At 32.4% G+C, this 21055-nt stretch overlaps 2 protein-coding genes across 2 annotated transcripts; one reads left to right on the plus strand and one right to left on the minus strand.

Moving 5' to 3' along the window:
• Positions 1–2367: 2367 nt before the first annotated feature.
• LOC132176490 (vascular-related unknown protein 1-like) lies at positions 2368–3494 on the minus strand. The gene is made up of 3 exons (XM_059588718.1): positions 2868–3494; positions 2697–2765; positions 2368–2577 (listed from the first exon to the last, which is right to left on the minus strand). The coding sequence occupies exons 1-3, from the start codon at positions 3186–3188 to the stop codon at positions 2440–2442; spliced, it is 528 nt and encodes a 175-aa protein (XP_059444701.1). The 5' UTR covers positions 3189–3494; the 3' UTR covers positions 2368–2439.
• A 9673-nt stretch (positions 3495–13167) lies between these two features.
• Positions 13168–19147, plus strand: LOC132174546 (homeobox-leucine zipper protein PROTODERMAL FACTOR 2-like). Its single transcript, XM_059586184.1, has 10 exons — positions 13168–13234; positions 13405–13595; positions 13757–13823; positions 15249–15788; positions 16027–16131; positions 16765–16965; positions 17123–17294; positions 17603–17880; positions 18613–18708; positions 18806–19147. The coding sequence occupies exons 2-10, from the start codon at positions 13411–13413 to the stop codon at positions 19145–19147; spliced, it is 1986 nt and encodes a 661-aa protein (XP_059442167.1). The 5' UTR covers positions 13168–13234; positions 13405–13410.
• Positions 19148–21055: the final 1908 nt, after the last annotated feature.

Here is a 21055-nt window from a genome sequence, read left to right on the forward strand (position 1 = left end):
TGGGAGCTTGACTTTATGGGATGATAATAGTGTTAGCACATCAACTCATGGGGCCATGGAATCTCCCATTTTATTAGGTAAGTGACAAAGCTCGAACTCTTTCTAATTATAATTAGGTGGCATGAATGCATACACATTTTAGTTATGGGCATCCCATGAACTTCATATGCAGCTAGCTAGCTAGCTAGTTCAACGAATGTAGGCGTGAGGTTGCTTCTTAATTTTCTTTTCTGAAGTGACAAGCTTCCTCTTTTAGGAACTTCCAAATGCCAACCCTATCAATCCTATCATTCATCCAAAAAAAGTAAAAAAATCCTCACAATCCAACTCTATTCTAAGGTTTTATTGCATATCAATTTTTTTTTTCTTAGCACCGAGTCAATCATATAAGAGAAACGTTAAACACATTCTCACTCTCATATTATACGTATTCCATGACGTTTTTAGTGCCACGTCGAAGAGTGTATAATTGTTCCTCTAAAGAAAAAAGAAAATCCGAGTTGAGCTTGACTTTATGAAAGGAAATGGTTCGGTAAGGGGACAAATTCTATGTTAATTAGTAATTAATTAATTTAATCACATTCTAATCATGAGAGGGCATCCATGAAACTTCACTGCTCAACTTGCTTTTGTTTGAAGTGAGAATCTTTCTCACTTATGAAACTTTTTAATTAATGGCTTCCCTGTCCAAGCAATCTCTCCTAAATTTTTATTTTATTACAGACCTGTACCTTAACATCTGAATATGTTCAAAAGTCCCCATTTTTTTTTATATATATAGACTGTCGACCTTTTCTTTCTTTCATTTCTCTTTGAAATTAATTAGATATATATGGAGGCAAGTAGCACATTTATAACTATTGCACTTATAACCATGCAACTATATATAAAGTCAATCAACTATAAGACTTCAAAAAATAATAATAAAATTAAAATAACAAATAATTTTTATAAATGTCTACAGTATTTGTATTCCATCTTCTAAAGCAAACTCCTATAAAATTTTATAAATTTAATGGTATATATATTATCGCGTTATTTAAAATTACAACAAAGTCTTCACCGTAAAATAAATCTCTCAATTTCCCTTGAAATGAAAGTATTAGGCTCCTACATCTAGTCCGTGGATCAATATTGCAAATTATGAATAGTAGTTGTCAAAACTACATTATGTTTTTGTCGGTGATCTGGATCATCAGGAACGACACTTGATTTATGGTTGTCGTACGGAATATCAGCCTTTTTTCTAGAGTTCATGCCGGTTAATTATTATAATTGTGTTCGACAATGGAACGAAAAAAGAGAATAGTATCGTACTACATAAATTTGATTGATATATATAGGAAAAAAAGTAAAAATATTTTGTATAAAAAAGTAAAAAAAATTTGTTTTATAGTGATTTTTTTATTTGAATAATAATAAAAAGTGATTGATGTGATGTAAAAAATAAAAATGTTGAAATTGATTTTAAGAAGAATTTTTTGGGTTTTTGGATCTGGTTCGGCCCGGCCCTTTGCCAAACACAACCTATGTTCTTTTTGATTTGTAAAGAATGAACAAGAAGGAACAGTAGAGATTTTTTTTTTTTTTAACTAAAAAAAAGATTTTGTTTTTCAATTATTGGCATAAATAATCAAGTGATGTACTATATATGTACATTAATATACAACCAAGCATTTGTTTTTGGTTGTGCGTGTATTAATTTCCCGCACCGTTACTTCTAAAAAATAGTAATTTTAAAAAATGGTTAATAAAAATACAGTTAAAAGTTAGGTGTTCAGTAAATTGTAGTTTGTTTTCTAAAGTTTTGCGTGCTTTTTTACACCTGCTATTTGAAAGCTTGGATTTTTTCACATTTTCAAACCACTAATTAATTTTTTTAAAATGCACTTTTTACTTGCGAAATCAAACAGACTCTTAATCATCGGATAACGGTGTTATAATAACTACGAAACCCTGTATTTGCTGATATGTGTTGCTCTTGCCAACATCTTATGACTAGGTTTTTGTGGACCTAACGTGGAATATAATCTCTCTATATATTCGAATGGATGATTGCAAGAATTAATGACCCAAAAAAAAAACAAAAGAAAAAAAAAATGTTCACTAGTAAAAAGTTTGGACTTCTTCTAAAGTACTTCTGTCGGTACTATAATCAATCAACTTAATTAATAAAAAGTGCTTTCTTTTTCATCTTAATTTCCCTATATTATTTCTCCATATATATATATATATCTCAAATGCAAGCAAGGCCACTTAATTTTCCCCCCCTTTTTCTGCATAAATTGTGGTTCTCAATATTAGGAAGAAAAAAAAAAAAAGAAAGAAAAAAAAGGAGTGGCTCTCAATATATAGTTGGAGCTGATACTAAAACAATGACTCTTAATTGCATTATATACAGAAATAACAGTGATTTAGGGAAGATTAAATTGGAATTAATTACCCAAAATAATTAATTAACATAGAGAAAGGAACTAAGCAAAGGCCACTCTTTTTTAGTTCTGTGCAATCACTATCTCTCCCAATAAAACCCACTTCACTTCTCTCCTCTATCTGTCCTGAAGCACTCCCTTTCTCCTATAAAAAACAGCACACAAAGGCTCCTTGTAATTAGCTCATATATGACTCATACATTCACCACTCACAAATTAAAGCTAGCCATGAAATAAATAATTAATAGATGTACGTTTAATTACCTGAGATATTTCTGTATTATCGCTTCGTTTTGCAATCTTCATATTCATCTCATTCAGTTCATTACAAACCTACCAAAACAGAAAAAAAAAAAAAGAAAAAAAAAAGAGAAGAAGATTATTTTCCACATATATATGCTCAAAGAATGTGAATATGAAAAATAAAATTCTGACCTTGGGGCTGCTGACAGGAGAGCTAGCAGTATCTTCCAGAGAATCATCAACCAAAGCTCCGATTGTTTTCCTCTTCTTGAAGCTCAATCTTTTACTACTCTTAACCATAGACTTTTTCCCGATCAAAGAAGCAGCATCAGAAACCAGAGAATTAGAGGTTTCAAAACGGGAAGAGCAATAACGACTCATCATGTGTTCTTCGTTGTTGTTGTTGACTAAGAAATCTTCAAAGTAGACAGTCCAGCCACTCTCCTCGGGAGACCCAGAAGTTCTTTCATTGGATGAGAGGGCTTTGCTCATAGAATTGATCGAGTTCTCCATCCCAAAAAGCAAAGAGAAAAGATGAATATTTCAAGAAGAAAAAAAAAAATATAGAAATGAGGTTTGGTGGCCGGTTTGAGAGAAACCCTCTTAAAGGAAGCACATATAGTGCAGAGAAAAACATAGAATAGAATAAATAGAGAATCGTGAAGCACATGAGTTGGTAATATTGGTGTGGGGCATAGGAAAATTAGTTAAAACTGAGAGAGAGAGAGAGAGAGAGAGAGAGGGTTTGACATTGTTATATATGAAAGGATATAGATATGCAGCAGCAACAGAGATTTGCCAAAATATTTCTAGAGTGGACTTTACCTGATTTCCACCAAATGCGTTGAAGGAGCCACTCAGTCACATAAAGCGACCTTGTACCAGATTTATGCTCTTTTTTTTTTTTGTTTATCTCAGGAGAAGTAGTACTACTATATGCTTGTTATTTCTCTCCTTTACAAATATATATATTACACGTAAATCCATTACTTTTTCACAATTAATATTGATGTAGATTGCAATATATATATTATTTTTTCAAACAATATTCCATTCTAAGACCTTCTCAGACCATGACCACTACCCACTTTTGCCATTGAATTGAACCACGAACCTGTGCTGTAAAATTAAGGATGTTGGTTTTGTTTCTGCAACCTAATTGTTAAATTACCACTTACTTTAAAAGTTAAGTTTACAAAAATGAATAAATTTAATCATTTAATTTTTATTATGATAATTTTCGTCACGTGTAAGCTTAAAGCTTTGAATTCAAGACATCTTTTATAATTCGCTTATAAGAATGAATGAATTTAACCATTTAGTATATACTATATAACCATTTAAGAAAAAAAAATATATACCATATAACCATCTTTTTCAGGGCACTATATAATTAGCTTGGGGCCATCAAATAGGATTGGAATTCAAACATTTGGTCAAAATTTCCTTTCCGGCCATCCAAACACCATATAAATCAACTTGCTATAAATTGATCTCCCATGATGCATGGACAACTTTCACATTCTCTGCACTATCTCGTGAGAAATAGAAATGCTTGCTTTAATTTGGTCATCACGTTGGTTTCTAGGTCATCCATTGAAAATCAAGATGGCCCCCCATCATGGATGAATAATGTATATATTGAGGCTATTGACTTGGGCTAGAAAGAAACATAAAATATAACTAGAAAAAGGTTTTTAATTGGAAAACTAAAATAGCTTTATTAAATTATTATAACTTGTAAGCCTCTTGTTGCCTACTTGTTTAATGATCACCTGTTTGGTATTTTGCTGACGTTGTTTCTTAAATTTTGTTTATAGCTTTGGCGGTCCCAATATACCTCATCATAGATTGCAATACGATTTGTTTTTCTTTTTTAATCAACTTAATTTACTTATGAATTGTTTGGGTGTGTGTTTGAGGCCTAAAAGTACGCTTAATACTCCAAAAGTCTTTTTTTTTTTAAAAAAAAAAAAAACTCATTTGGTAAAAAAAATTAAAAGAGCTTTTGAGGACCACATAATTAGGAACATATAAACAACATATTCCTTGTTTTAATGATAAACTAATTGTTTTACGGTTATATATGTTTGTACGAGGCAGAAATCAAAGGAAAGACAAATAAATAAATAAATAAAAAGTTCAAACTTCCAAACATTTTTGAAAAATAAATCAATTTAGTTAGGACGTGTCAGTTATATTTCTATTTCACTAGTCAGCTTTGATTGCGCTGCAGATAAAGTGCTAGCTGAGAATGGTACCGAAGAAAAAACCTTGACTATGATAAACATGAATAAAAACAAGCAATAATTTGGAGAGTTTAGCCTGCAAAAGTCATCTCCTTTATTTTGCTGAAATAAGTGTCCCTCCTTACTCCGATCAAGTCAATGGAGTAAGTCAAAATTCACCCACTAAAAAGAATATGATTTTGTGTGTATGGATCGAGAGGAGATCAGGAGACTAGACTTAGCCTATTTATAGAAGAGTACTAGATATAATCTACTCATCATAGATAGACTTCTAGCTTTGATATAATTACAAGCCTACATATATATTGTCTACCATATATATATATAGTAGCAGCCTAGGAATCCAATTCCGAGTTAAGGTGTATAACTCAGTAATTATTCAACAACATTTGAGCCTGTTATTTTAGGTTTTGTGTCCAATACGTTTTAACAAACTAAAACCCACAATCAATATTGTAAGTCTAATAAATAAAATGTTCCAACATTCTCTGAGTACTTTGGCGACATTGATTGCTTATAGCATTATTTTAAAACATTTTGTTTTGTTTTTTTTTTTTTTTTGAAAATGACTATTGGGTTGAACAATTTAAAGCATTCACAATGGAGAAATTAAATTTTTATGCAAAATAACTCATCAAAACTCACTCTTATCTAGTTTAGCTAATGAATTTTTAAATGCATCTACATTCGATTAGCTATATTTCTATCTATTCTATTAAAATAATATTTTATTTTTAATTTTTTATTAATTTTAATTCAAAAAACTATTTTCATTAAAAAAAAAACACCAAAAACAACTAATCACCACTTGAAAAGTGGAAAAAGATTTGGATAAAAAAAAGAGAAAACATGCGAGATAAACAATAAATGAAAACACCTTAGTCAATTTGATTCAACAAGAACATTAATATTGAACCTGAGAGCCGTTACTTACACCATTTATTTGATATATATAAGACCATTCCATAATCACAAATGTTAACACTAGATCTTATCGGCTTGAATCGATCGTAGAACAATGTGATGGTATATATGTAGTGTGAAACTAGCACACAAATGAGTGATCAATAATTGTGTTAATTCATATTACTCATCTTTATGTTTTCCAACAAAAACAATACATCAAGCTAGCACCCAATGTCGACGCTCCCATATATATATATATATTCTCATTATATTTCTTTTTAATCTTGTTTTAAGACACTGATTCTTGTTGAACTTTTCCCCTTTTATAATAGGCACATGATCTCCCTGTGAACAATATTTCACATAAAATTTCTCAAGAACACATTGAACTAGATGCCCTTTCGAGAGTCCCATGGCTCTGTGCCCTAGCTATCACGTTGATTAATATATGTGTTTCACTCATGAAGTAGTCCCAATTAAATCACTGCTAGCAAGAAGAATGTAATCAACATACAACACAAGAAGAATGAATTTTCCAGCATTAATGATGATCTTGCACTAATAACTATTATGTTTATTTATAGGAACATTAATATTTTAATGTGGTCAAAATGGTGTTTGAGAACTTGTTGACATTTATCCACATCCAAAACCGATTGATTGTAATGGGTGTTTAAAACTTTAATGGATTCAAAAGGAAAAGTTGAATGGCACAAGGTTAGGCTGGTTGCAAAAGGGTTCACTCAAAGAGGGGGCATTGACTATATATATATAATGAAACTATTTCACCAGTACTCTAATCAAAGGATTCACTAAGAATTATCATGACACTAGTAACTTATTTTGGTTTATATACCGTACGTAGCCCGAAGGTTTCATGGCAAAAGGGAATTTTAAGAAAGAAATCTACCATTGCATGCATGGAATTTGATGAAATTGTGACATATTCTGGAATTTGTTGAAAACACAATGGACCAATGAATATATATATATATATATATATTCATTGGTATCTCAATTTGATGATGGTCTCCTTTCTCTCTGTGATCTTGAACACCCCCCTTCCCTTGGTTCTGTCTTTGTTCTTGACATCCTCATTGTAATCTCCCCACCCCCCCTTTCCCTTGGTTCCGTTCCTTGTTCTTGACCCTCACCCTCTTTGTAATCTCCTAATTAATTATCCTTATGTCTCATGCACCCATTTACATTTAATTCCTTAGACCCCAAACACTCATTCCATAAAGTCACATTTTTATATTACAATTATGAAAGTAGTACCATCTTTTGTAAACTAATTTATCATCATTGACTTTGCATCAACGTTATAAAAATCTTAGCTAGAATATTTAGGAAGATTTTGTTCTGATTAAAAAAACACACACACACACACATTAATAGGCCTCCAATTATAAGGGCTTAAACCTACCCCCATTTCATATTTTATATATATAACTATATAAGTACTCTTGGGTATAGATCAAGTCATCCACAAGGAACCTAGTGAAGGTCACACATCTAGCCACCCATAATATTTCTAATATGGATCCTGACCTAAAAGTGGGCGACCTATATGGGTCCCTGGCCTGGCCTATATAGGGGCCACACAATAATATATATTTCATGTTAGTTTAATAATTGTGAGATTAATCAAGGAAAGTAGAGGAGGTGATGGGTCTCATTTCTAATGACATGGAGAAGTGAGTAATGACCACTATTTTAGTTGGGTCCAACATAGCTAGCTATAACATGATTCATCAAGATTGTTTCTAAATGATGGTCAAATTCTAATGTATTTTTCTTTTTAATTTGAATATGTTATCCAATCGTAGATTTCGGTGATGGCTAGAGGCATGACTCTTTCAAAGTTCAATCATCATCATGAAGCATAAAATCAGTAGGAAAGAAATGGCACATGCCACATGGGGCGATCATATACTCGTCCGCCCTACCAGAACATGCCAACACATGCCAAGTCATACACCACCAAATTAATCTACTTGTTAATTTTTTTTACTTGTTCACGAGGAGAAACCATACTATATATAGAGTAGAAATCAATAATGTTATTTTTCACGTTCTTTATATATATATATAAACTAATAAATTGTGAGAAGAGTAGCAGTACTATTTTATATTATATATAAAAGTAGATTTTTTCAAGAGAATAACTTATCATTGTGATAAGTGGCATATAAAATGCTGACAAATATCCCTTTAAGTTTTGACAAGTGGTGTTTTAGAGGCTCTAGAATTATGACAAAATGGCATGTTCAAATAAAACGACACTCGCCAATTATAAAAGTTGAAAACATAGTAATTAATTAACTAATAAATAAATGAGAAGACCAAAAAGTAAAAGCACCTACAATTGGCAAAGTGCTGTTTTATTTGGGCATGCCATTTGTCACAAGTTAGTGCCACTAAAATACCACTTGTCAAAATTTAAAGGACACCTATTAACATTTTATTACGGCCAATTGTTGCAATTAATTCTAAACTATTCTTTTGAATGCTTCTTAATTTGTTTTAGTTCAAGTTTATTCGGTTCTTCCTTCATGGTTTATATATGATTACTTTTCATTGTGCCTCCATATATAGTATCTGTATTTCTTTGAGTTTTTAATTTAATTCTTTCTTAATTAACCAAAAAAAAAAAAAAAAAAATCAAAGTAGTGGATTTATTGCCGTTTAGGAAGAATTAACAATCAAAAACTAAAGAATATCATACTTATAATCAAAGGGAAAATGGGAATTCGAAGTTATATTCTCATAATAATTAGTTTTTTTTTTTTTTTTTTTTGAGTAATATGTCAATTAAATTACATAAGTTCAGGTTCCATTTGCTTGACGATGAAAGATCCTAAGGGATTTGGTCAAGAAATATGAAAAAGTTTTCCTGCATATATATGAAATTAAGCATGTGCTTTTCTTCTCTTAATTAGAATGTGAACCAAAAAATATAAACAAGTAAGCATTTCGCATTTCTCCAAGAAAAACTTGGTCCACAAACTGATCCACTAAAAAGTAATCATATATAAGGAAAGACCACGACACCAACATTATGCGCTTTGTGGTACTGTGACAAAACATAAAATCTAGGTATATATTTTTACAAGCTGTCCAGATATTTGTACAACAGGGCCATGCATGCATGGTCCCATGCATGTACGCACACATATATATGTATTAATGTCTATAGATCGAGTACCCATGGTGAAACAGACATGTCGATATGATTGATGAGTCCTAGAAAGTAACATTTAGCATAAAGTGGTTTTCCAGTTAAAGAGGAAATTAAAGATGTGTCGCTGTAAACATATAAACACAGTGCACATGCATGCCCCAATGCGCATGGGCCAGTGACTTGTTTATGTGGATGCTTTAGAATGTTAGCTTTTCCTTTTCAGATGGTGATACCCAATACGACATATATTTATTTTCTTCTCTCTCTCTCTCTATATATATATATAATGATCGGCAGTCGTACGATATTCATTTTCTGAAGAAAACAAAATATTCATCCTCCGGCCATGCCCAAAGTCCGCGGCGTTTATTGGAGTTTTGCCCAGAGAAAGTTACATGTGTATACAAGAATTATATCATGAGATATATGACCTTTTTTATTTTATTTTTCAAAAGATCAAAAAAATAAAATAAAAGGTCCACTGTGTGTCACAAGGCCTATATTTCCACGACATTAATTAGTAACAATCCTTGGAGTATAAATTGCGAGAAATACGTACATTGATGAAGCTACTTATCATAAAAGCTTAAGAATTTAATGCTCTGGATCCCCTTCACATGTATGTGAGACTAGAAAACAAGACGTCTTATCTCAAAGAAAAAAACAAAAAAAAAAACAAGACGTCTTGTTTCACCCAAAAAAACCAAGACGTCTTGTTTCACCCAAACAAGACATCTTAAACTACTATATCTCAAAAGTTTAAGAAGATACAGTAGTTTTTTCTTCTTCTTTAAGTTCCAACAATAGAGAGGTTATATATATACCATATATATATATATGGAGCTGATTCAGGAAAGAGTGACCAAATGGCTAACCGATCCTTTGTGTTGAAGATGAAGTAATTTTAGAAGTCTTTTTTGTGTAATTCTTATATCTTTCAAAAAATAACGTGACTTTTGAAATTACCATTTGATCAAACTAATAATGATCAATCACAAGGTCAATGGTGATTTTAAGAGTCACATCATTATTAGAAGAATACAAAAGTGACACAAGAAGAATTTGTACCTAGCATTACTCTGAAAAATGACACTGTAACCTAACATCTTTTGAGGTATAGCTTAACAAAAACTCTTTGGGTTTAATTTTATCAAAGATCCTATATGACATTCTGGACATCACATAGTTTTGATGAGTTATATATGCGACTAGCTAGTGCTATATATATATATATATATATATATATAGGGAAGGTCACTTTCAGGCTATAAATGATGTGAATCTACTAGTATAAACACACACATGGAAAAAAGAAATGAGTTACTTTGAGAGAGTCCTGACCTTCAAAACACAATGAGCATTATTGTAGCAAATAAAACTCAATTTAGTTTATTTCATCAATTGAACTCATCAGTTTATTTAAAACTCAATAACAATCATTTAAATATAATACGAGTAAATAACAATCATAGACAAATAACAACTATATATTAGACTCCTAATTATAACTCTCAACATGAGAGTACGTACTAGTTCATTTAAATACTATTGCTAGCTACTAGGACTCTCACTTGGAAAGTCCTTTTATTCTACTACGTATGATTTCAAGTACTACAATCCTGATGAGGTTTAATAACTCTCAAAATTTATGATTACATGAATAAACTCACAAAGGCATGCAAGGTGGATGGATGAGGAGACCATTAGGAGGCAAAATGAAAGACATATTATTCTTAGATAATTAAGTAATTAATTAATCATAGTTTTAACCTTAAAGATGATTTCTGAGAGATCAATTCTAATCACAATATATACGTACATGACTTGTCCCGAAAAATCCTACAACTATTATGCTCCAAATCTCAAACTGGCGTGCTAATTAACAACCATATCTATAACACAATATATTCAAAACAACACAATTAGAGCCTCTGATTACAACACTATGCAGTATGAACAACAATATCTATTAATACCCTATTAAATAAAACACCATAATATCAATATTTATAAACTAATTCCAACATATATATATATATATATATAAGCGAATAAAAAGTCTCCAAATTAAAGTAACAAATTAATTAACAAATTCTAAACATAAATATAAATCACCATATAAAGTAAGTTACAGCAGCAAACATTTATAGCTTAACAACTAAACTTCCTCGTAAAATCAGTCACCGTTCGGTGCACGTAAAATGCTATTCCACCTCATATATATATGGCGTCACAGAATTGAAGGTTATAGCAGTGGATCGAAAAGGAGACGCCAGATGGTGGCAGAGAAAGGAAGCAAAGAAAAGGTGATGATGGTGTATGACGTCATAAAGAGCACGTCTGGTTACCTGAGTGAACCGAGGTGAGTTAATTATTAACCTGCATGCTTATGAATAAATTTTGTAGGCGTTACAATTTCAATTTGCAAAGACACGTCGCATGCCGATATATAGATATCGTAATAATTAAAGACTTTCATAAAATCTGAGTAGCAAGAAAAATTATAACTTTTTTGCATTACATTATTACAAATTCACCAGAGCTCTAAATTTCCATATAAAACAAACACTGGTTTTTTTTTTTTAATTTTTAAATTTTTGGAAGGCAGCATTCGGACGAGTAATTCGACTCATTTGAACGCTGTTAATCCTAACAGGTTCACTGATCTTGTTCGGACGCTCTCCAACATTAAGCCTTAATTGCAACCGCGCGAGTACATTTGAGCTTCACTTTAATTTTCTTGAATGAAACATTCTCGTTCAAATAGATATATATCGTTTGAGCTTCTCAAGAGAGTTCTTCAATTTCAGCTCATTTAGACTATATAGCTAGGTGCAAACTAAGCTTTGCTAACGAGTGTCTCGGGAGTTCTTCTTAAGTAACTCGTTAGGACCCTCCACATCGCCTGGTTATGGAGATGGAGATGTGCTTATATGTATACTTACACTCTTAATGACAATAATGCATTTTAAAGCAGTAATAGTCGTGATCACATCAGAACTTCGTAGTTAAGCAAGCTAGCTTATGCGAGAGTTGTACTAGGATGGGTGACCTCCTGAAAAGTATAATTCAGAGGAGTTAAAAGCAAATAATATTGTGTGTCATCGGGGAGTGGGGCATTACAACTACGAACAAGAACTCCAAGCGAGTGTCTCGATACCCTTTCATGTGATGTCGTTCTTGATGTACCTTGTTCGGACCATATGGGAACAAGCATCTCAGTTCTTCAATAAAAAAACAACAGTTGGAAACTAGACTAATTAAGTTCTTAACTTAGCCTATCAAATTTTGACTTACATTACATGTACCAAATTGTATGTTTTGAATACTGAGTTAACCAACATAAAACTTTTTTTTTTTTTTTGAAGGTTAATTTGCTCAGAAAAACAAATCATCATCCAAGACAAAGCATTCTTTAATTAAAGAGACAGCTAGATTCTTGTCAAATTTGAACAATTTATACAATGGCCAACATTATTTCCTTTGAATGTTGTTGCATTCCAAGTGCACGCAAAGGTCCAATCTGGATCCATTATATATTCATCCAATCTAAGCCTATATTTTTTAGATGTATACTCTCTATTAATTAAGGATTAAAGTAATAATCTGATCCAAAGAAAAAAAAAAAAGAAAAGAAGAAGAAGAAGAAGTAATAATCAATTGGTTAACTACAGAAACAATTGATTTTGTGTGACTTTTAATTAATGTTTCCTACCCCAATTGGCACAAAATCTCATGCGTGATAGACATGAAGCCAATTATTTCTTAGACATACACTCAAAATTAATGTAAATTTAGGATGACTTTATCCACTAAATTGAACTTGACAGTATCCCCAAAGATAATTTGGTGTCATTTAAATTAGGTATCACGGATATTCTATGCTTGGGGTGGTGAGCATATGAGTATATATCCCGCAGTCATGTTGAAGTTGAAGACCGCACTCTCTCATGAAACAAGCAAAAGCGACCACGACCCTAAAAAACTACCAATGAGAGAGAAGCAAATATCCACGTAAGCCTCAGGTGCCTTTCACCTGGCAGTGCACTCCGCCCGACAAGTGCAGACTCCAAAACATGACTCTTTGTTCCATCATTCGCCAAACCCTCCTAGAAATGCACGAGAGACACACACACACACAGAGACACACAGAGAGAAAGAGAGACAGAGAGAGAGAGAGAGAGATCGTCGGTTACATTGATATATAGCTAGCAATATCTGTATGTAGAAAACCTAATATGATTTCTTTTTTTCTTTTTTAATTTAATTTCAATTTTGTTTAGAGTTAATTTGTTGTTGATGATCATGTTATATATCATCATCTTCTTCAGTTGATCAAGAGGTAGATTAATAAGAAATGATAAATGTAGATGCATGTGTATGTTTACAGCTGAAGATGGATGGGTTTGGACCGTCGGATGATGATGATGATCATACTCAGACTATGGAGGACAATGATGATGATGATGAGTCCATGAGCGAAACGGAGAGTATGACCTCCAGCCTTGATGAAATGACGAGTAGTGACAGTGACAGTGACGATAGTATCGCCGGGATTGATCGTGAACTCTATGCTATGAAGTATGTCTTTTTCAAGTTTATGGACAATTAAGGAGAACATGCATTTGTTTTATTTCATTTTTTGATTTTTTTTTTTTTTTTAATATTGTGAATATTATATATCTTAATGTATGTCTATGATCATTTTGATTCTAAAGGTTTTAGGGTTTTGGTTTGTACAGTGTTGCAAGTGAGAGGATGCAGGTTGGAAGACAATTAGGGTTTGTGCCTCCAGATGTGAATTCTAAGGTAAATGGGGCTTTTATATATATATAATTAACTACCATATATATATAAGCAGTACTCGCTAAGAGAACCCTAAAACCAAAATTCAGTCTCATGAAATAATCGATCTACATTTCTCAGTCTCAAAAGCACTCCTTCTAATAAATTTTTTACTTATTCAAAAAAAAAAAAAAAAAAAAAACAGAAGAAGAAAAATAATCTACAGTGCAATTCCCATGAAACTGTGGTAAAATAATGCAACCCTAAAACCTGGAAGTAGCTAAGTCAAGATTTTTAATCAGACTAGCTAGTAGTCAAAATCATGGCACCTTTTGTAGAATCAATTTTAGGTCTTGTTAGGGTTTTTGCTTCTTCTTTTTTTTGAAGAAAGGTTTCTGCTTCTGGTTCCATTTGAGCTTTCATGATTGTCTCATGTATCTTTCATCTTGGACTTCTCTGATTTTGGCCTTTTGGGTTTGCAATGAAAAAAATGCAATGAAAAAATAGCGATTTAAAAACGTGCGATTTGAAAACATGAATTTTTAAAATCGCAACTTAGCTTGTAAAATAGTGCACTTTTAAAAACGCCTCTTGCCTGCATATTGAAAATGTAGTTTTTTTCTACGTTTTCAAAACTAGATTTTTTTAAAATGCCTTCTAAATGACATATTTTCTGTGATCTAATTTAGAATCACACTCCCAAACACACTCTTAGCATCTTAATTAACCCAGTTTTCATTTTCTTTAATCTCCTTTCCTGTGATCAAGAGAGGTATGGATTTTGTTGCAGATTGTAGAATTGTTGGTGTTTCTCTAACAAGACTAGCTAGTCAAAATCATGGCACCTTTTGTAGAATCAATTTTAGGTCTTGCTAGGGTTTCTGCTTCTGGTTCCATTTGACTTTTCATGATTGTCTCATGTGTCTTCATCTTGGCCTTCTATGATTTCGTCCTATTTAGGTTTGCAATTTCAAAAAATACAATTAAAAAATAGCGATCTAAAAACGTGTGATTTGAAAACATAATTTTTAAAAATGCAATTAAGTGTTTGATAAAATCATGTTTTAACCTTTAAAATCGTAGTTTAGCTTTTAAAATAGTTCACTATTAAAAACGCCTCTTGCCTGCGATTTAAAAACGTAGTTTTTTCTACGTTTTCAAAACTACAGTTTTTTAAAATGCCTTCTAAACGACATATTTTCTGCGATTTTGTTTAGAATCACATTCTGAGCCTGCAAAATCGCACTTGCAAACACACTCTTAGCATGCATCTTAATTAACCCCATTTTCATTTTCTTTAATCTCCTTTTCCTATGATCAAGAGAGGTATGCATTTTGTTGCAGATTGTGAAATTGTTGGTGTATTTCTCTAACTAGCTAGTAATTAACTATCTTCATACTTTAACAAACAAACAAAACAAAAAAAAAATAAACTTGCCCCAATTCCAGATCAATAGCAGTGCTTCACAAAGCAATAGAGATGCTGGCTCCCCTCCAGTAACTCCTCGGTCGCCGCCGCATTCGCCGGGCACCAACCACTCAGACTGTGGGTCAAACTCATATGTGGGGAGCAACATTCGACGAGCAAGTGATCTCTTTATGGCAGTTTCAGTATCCGCTGAGGTAAACAAGATGAAAATCACTGAGCTTGCTGTTGCAGCCATGGAAGAGTTGACAAAAATGGCCCTCAAGGGAGAACCTTTATGGCGGCTCCAAGAAGATGGGAAAAGTGAGATTCTAAATGATGTTGAATACATAAGGGAATTCAGACATGTCGATTCCACTTTGATGGAGATAATGAAAATGGTCGAGGTGAGACACTCTCAGTGCCTTCCAAGCTTGGACAGCAATTCTGAATTCGAGCTTGAAAGTGAATACAAGCCCTTGCCTCATGAAATTGGACCAGAACCTCTGCATACTGAAGCTTCTCGTGAAACTGGTTATGTTAGAATCAACCCAGTCAGCATTGTTGAATTGCTCATGGATTTCGTAAGTGTGATTTTTAACTCAAATCACAGAAAACGTATTGTTTGGAAATATGTTTTTAAAAAATTGCGATTTTGAAACAAATCGCTGATAAGGGGGTGCATTTTTAAAAACTACGATTTTACTAAACGCTTATCTGGGTTTTTATAAATTTTGTTATCAACTCAATTGGACTTGATCAGTTTGATGAAGGTTGGATATATATTATTAATTCTTTCCCTTTTGTTTGATAATTAACCAGAAGCACTGGTCATCGCTGTTTTCCAATATCGTTTCGAAAGCGGTAATGCTTGGAGTTTTATCATCATCAGAAGTGGAAGGGAACTTCGATGGAACTCTGCAAGTGGTAACATAAATATTCTTGCCATTCTAAGTGTTTGAATTTTATGAATATGTGATGCATATGCATGCTTATGTTAAGTTACTACTTCAAGAGAGTTTGATTATACAACTAAATAGAGATGATCAATGGGTTTGTGACAGCAATAGGAAGTCTCTGGAAAGCAGCTAACACAGCAGTATTAGTTTAGTTCAATATGGAATCATTATATATATCTGATAATTTACAAGTTCAGACCATACAAAAGAAAAAAAGAAGAACTTAACAATTTCATGCTGATTTTCTTATTGTTAAAGTAATGATTAAATTTACCTTTTCCTATTAGCTTAAGCTTTTGGGAAAGTGGTGATTTAATTAACACCTATCATAGTTGAGCATTCTTGAGGTTCAAACCCCATGCGGGATATATCCCACATTTTGTGATCCTCCAACATTCATTTGGTGCATGGAAATAAACTTTTGACTAATTTGATGCTGAAGAACATCTTGTCTCTTCCTGCTAGATTTATTGAGGCAATATATACCAAGATTTTTTGTTCACATATTACTGCTGATGAGTCATTTTGCACACTAAGCTTGCATTTAGGTACGTAATTGGTTTTTAAGAAAATTGATCTGTGTATGATTTTTTTCACCCAGATGACAGCGGAATTTCATGTCCCTTCTCCACTTGTCCCAGTTCGAGAGAGCTATTTTGCAAGATACTGTAAACAGCTATGCCCCGGGACATGGGGAGTTGTTGATGTATCTTTGGAAAATTTGTTCCCTTATCCATCAATTAAATTTCGAAGAAGACCATCAGGCTGTCTAATCCAAACAATGCCTAATGGATGGTCCAAGGTGAGCCCACTTCTGTATTAATTAATTAACACTCAATTTATTTATAATATTTTGATCAGGTGAATTTTTTCATGATTGTCTCCACAGAAATTTTGGTGTTATATATTAATTATTTTGTTTTATTTACGGTAATTGTGATGTTTTGCACAACAATTAGGTTATATGGGTTGAGCATGTGGAAGTGGACAACAGATGGGTGCACAATATCTTTCAGCCGATAGTCATATCTGGTTTTGCATATAGTGCAAAGCGTTGGATTAACACTATAGTTCGACAATGTGTACGCTATGCTACTCTAATGGCTAGAAGCACATCGACTTATGCTGGCGGTAAAAAAATAGATCACTTTTGTTCGATGCACTTAATTAATAATTAACCATATAATATCTAATACCTTAAATCATCACTTTTCTCATAAGCTTAATTAAGCTTAAAATAAATGGCTGATTTAATTATTTGATTTATTATAACAGTACTCTTCATGTTAACTTAAGACATTTGCTCTCAAAAGCTTAATTTTATAAGAAATTGTTGATTTAATTATTTGATCAATATTCTAAGATAATATATATGTCTAATGTGTAGGCTAAATAACTAATTAAGTGATCATTTGTTTTTCTTATATATTATTAAACAGTACTAATATCACAAGATGGGAGAACAAGTCTGCTGAAGCTGTCAGAGAGAATGGTGAGAACCTTTTGTGTTGAAATTAGTGCTTCTACAGAAAACAAATGGATGAAATTTCCTATACGTGGGGCTGATGATATGAGGATCATGACTAAATATAGCACCACTGATTATATTGGGAAGCCTCCTGGTCCCTCTGTAGCTTTTGCTACCACAGTCTGGCTTCCAGCTGCCTCGCCAAAGCATGTATTCAACTTCCTTCGTCATGAGAATTTTCGAAACAAGGTATCTTCACTTTAATGCATATATATATATATATATATATATATATCCTGGCCTCTAGCCTCGAATGCTAACTAGCTAGGGCATAAACTAAAGAACTAACATTGGAATTCTAGAGTAAGATAGTTCATTACTTAAATGTGAATATTACAGATCTGCATGTATATTTACGTAGGTCCAAATCCATATACAAGCAGTAAAAGTTAAACAAAATTAGTGCACAATTATTAAATAAGCAAAAAAAAAAATCACATAATTCTTCAGATGAATAAATGGCAGCTGTTAAATGCATAATTAGTAGTGGCTTTAATGTGTTACATATATATATATATATATATATATATATATATATACTTGTAACAGTACGTTAATTTCACAGTACAATCACATTATAGCACGAGAGAAATGCTAGATTGTTTCGTAAGAAAAATTGAGATTTTTGGTGCATTATTTTTTGAAATTATGTTTTGCATGCGTTAAATTCAAAGTCAACTCTTTTAAGGGTGTCTCTGCATGATCATTCTCCCATTAATAGCTTTCAGAGCGGATCTTACGTAATCTTTTATTTTTTAGTTGCCTATATATATCGGTTACGATGCATTACGGAAGCTCACATTGCCTAATTAATGATGTATCAAACATTTACTGTTAATAACTTTGGTAAATACCAGTTTTTTTTTTACACATTAATATTGATCTTTCCTTTCAATTTATTTGTGATGCAAATAATCAAAGTGGGATATCCTTTCATATGGACACGCCATCCGAGAAAATGCATACGTTGTTAATGGCGAGGATCCAAGAAACCGCATTTCTATAATGGAAGTGGTTGTAAGTAATTCAATAATCCATTAATGTTTCGACCAAATCATGTGTTAAATTAATTTAATTATTAGCAAATATTAATATTATATATATATGCATGCAGGCTTCGCCAGTTATGTATCTGCAAGAGAGTTACACCGACTCAACAGGGTCTTACGTGATATATGCACCAATGGACTCATATGCCATATCCTTGGTCTTAAATGGCGGAAACCCAGACAATATTGCCATCTTGCCCTCAGGGTTTGCTATCCTCCCTGATAGGCCCACGTGGGGATCCGGATCATCAGGAGAGGAAAGCAGTGGAAGTCTTGTCACTGTTGCTTTCCACATAGTTGATGGGGCTTCGTCTGAGGATTCTATTCCTCCTGAATCACTCGACACCATGCACCACATCCTCATGGAAACTGCCATCTCCATTAGGACTGCTGTCACACCAAATTAAAAACTAGTTGGTTAATTAGCTGCTGTTGTTCGATACAAATATGGTAAGTACTCCTCTATCACTCACTGAGTCAACTCAACCTATATATATATATATATATTTCAATGCTTCTTTTATTGAGATCTACCTAGGGTTTATGTTTCCTAGCTTTAACTTGCATTGCTAGGGTTTTGTAGAGTACTCCAAGTTTCCACTACTTTTCTATCTTTTTTTTTTCCTTTTTTTTTTTTTCACGATTTAGATTTGATGGTGTTACTTTATAATATATTTGGGATTGTGTTTGAAAAATAGATTTTTTAAGTCAAAAAATGCTCTTTGACGAAAGCTTCATTTTCAAGTTTTTTGTCAGAAGTGTATTTTGGCAATTCTTTAACTTTTTGGACCCTTATACTTTTTTCTTCGAACAGACATTTTGAGTGTTAAACACACTTTTAGACCCTTCAAACGCTCACCCAAACATGCTCTTATTTTGTTCAATTCTTGGACACTTATATATATATATATATATATATATATATATAATACTTGAAAATCAAGAAAAGAAAAAGAAAGTATTTTCTTCATAACCTGTACATACATAGAGTTTCTGCATGCACTAAAACAGTAGTTCATTTTGATTATGAATCATACACCAGTATTGCAGTGTGATCCTAACAAGGCCTGTTGTTGTTCCTGCAGTTGAAAGGAAACTCTCTGGAAGTAGAAGAAGTATAATTAAATAAAAAGGATACTTTTATTTTATAGTACCTGAACTTTGTTGTTGTATCTTTGTATCATGCTGTGTGCTGTACTGTAGTAGACATGGTAGTGGAATTAAAAGCAACTAGATCTACATATGTAATATCTTTTCTCTTAGACTTTTGGAGTAATTACTGAATCTTGCATGAACTTGGTTATATAAACCAGAAATAATTAATATTAGTATTAGTGTCAACAATTACTATTATTATTGTTATTATGACAGCTTTTTATAGTATTGATGAAAAAATAATATTATTCTTCACACTTATGTCACACCGGCTGATATGGTGTGTTTTAAGTAGTTTATAATGCTGACCACTTAAAAGAATAAAAGTGTAAGCCACTCATTAATCATGTTTTGACATAGGCCGGTGTGGTAAATGGGCATGAAGTATAGCATTATTCTTGATAAAATCATACTACAAGCTCAAGGGGTCTATTGGAAAATGTTTTTTCATTTCCTCCTTTTTAAAAAATAACTAAGAATTGAACCATAGGCAATGACAGACTATTTAGTATTTTGGGTGAGTGTGACCCAGTCTCTTGTAAAACCGACACCAAAAGTTATATATGCATGAAAGCCGAGTAATGTTAGAAGTCATTTGTGTTATTCTTGCATGTGTCACTTATATGCGGTTAGCATCTTATATATGAGTTTTAATTTTCATTTTTTAAAATATTCTCCACATGATTCTCATGTTCTTTCTTTTAACCCTTCTTACATTTTATTTATTTTTTTTTAATGTAAAACTAAAATATTAATGAACACCTAGCGTTCTAGACCCAGCGTTGTGGAAGAATGAATGCAACCATTGAATGGGGACTATTTACCAGAATTTGATTAGATGCAAGTGGTGGAATTAATTCGGAGAAATGGGTTTATGCAAATTTAGAAAGTAAAAATAAATAAATAAATAAAAAATAAAATAAAATCAAAAATCAAAAATCAAAATTGGTATTCTTCCAAAAAGTAAAAAAGGAAGTCAAGGATAGTCAATCACAAAATAGGAAGTGAGAAAGATATAATCCAAGTTTAGAATTCCTCTTTTCATTTTACAACCGATCAAAGAATCTTTTTGTAGATTTGACCAAAAAGGGCAAGAAAAATATATGAAAGAGTCGCATGAGATGCGTTCGATTCCCTCCACTCACTCACGCATCTCTCTC

This window comes from Corylus avellana, chromosome ca3 (assembly GCF_901000735.1).
Source record: "Corylus avellana chromosome ca3, CavTom2PMs-1.0".
NCBI classification, from domain to species: domain Eukaryota; kingdom Viridiplantae; phylum Streptophyta; class Magnoliopsida; order Fagales; family Betulaceae; genus Corylus; species Corylus avellana.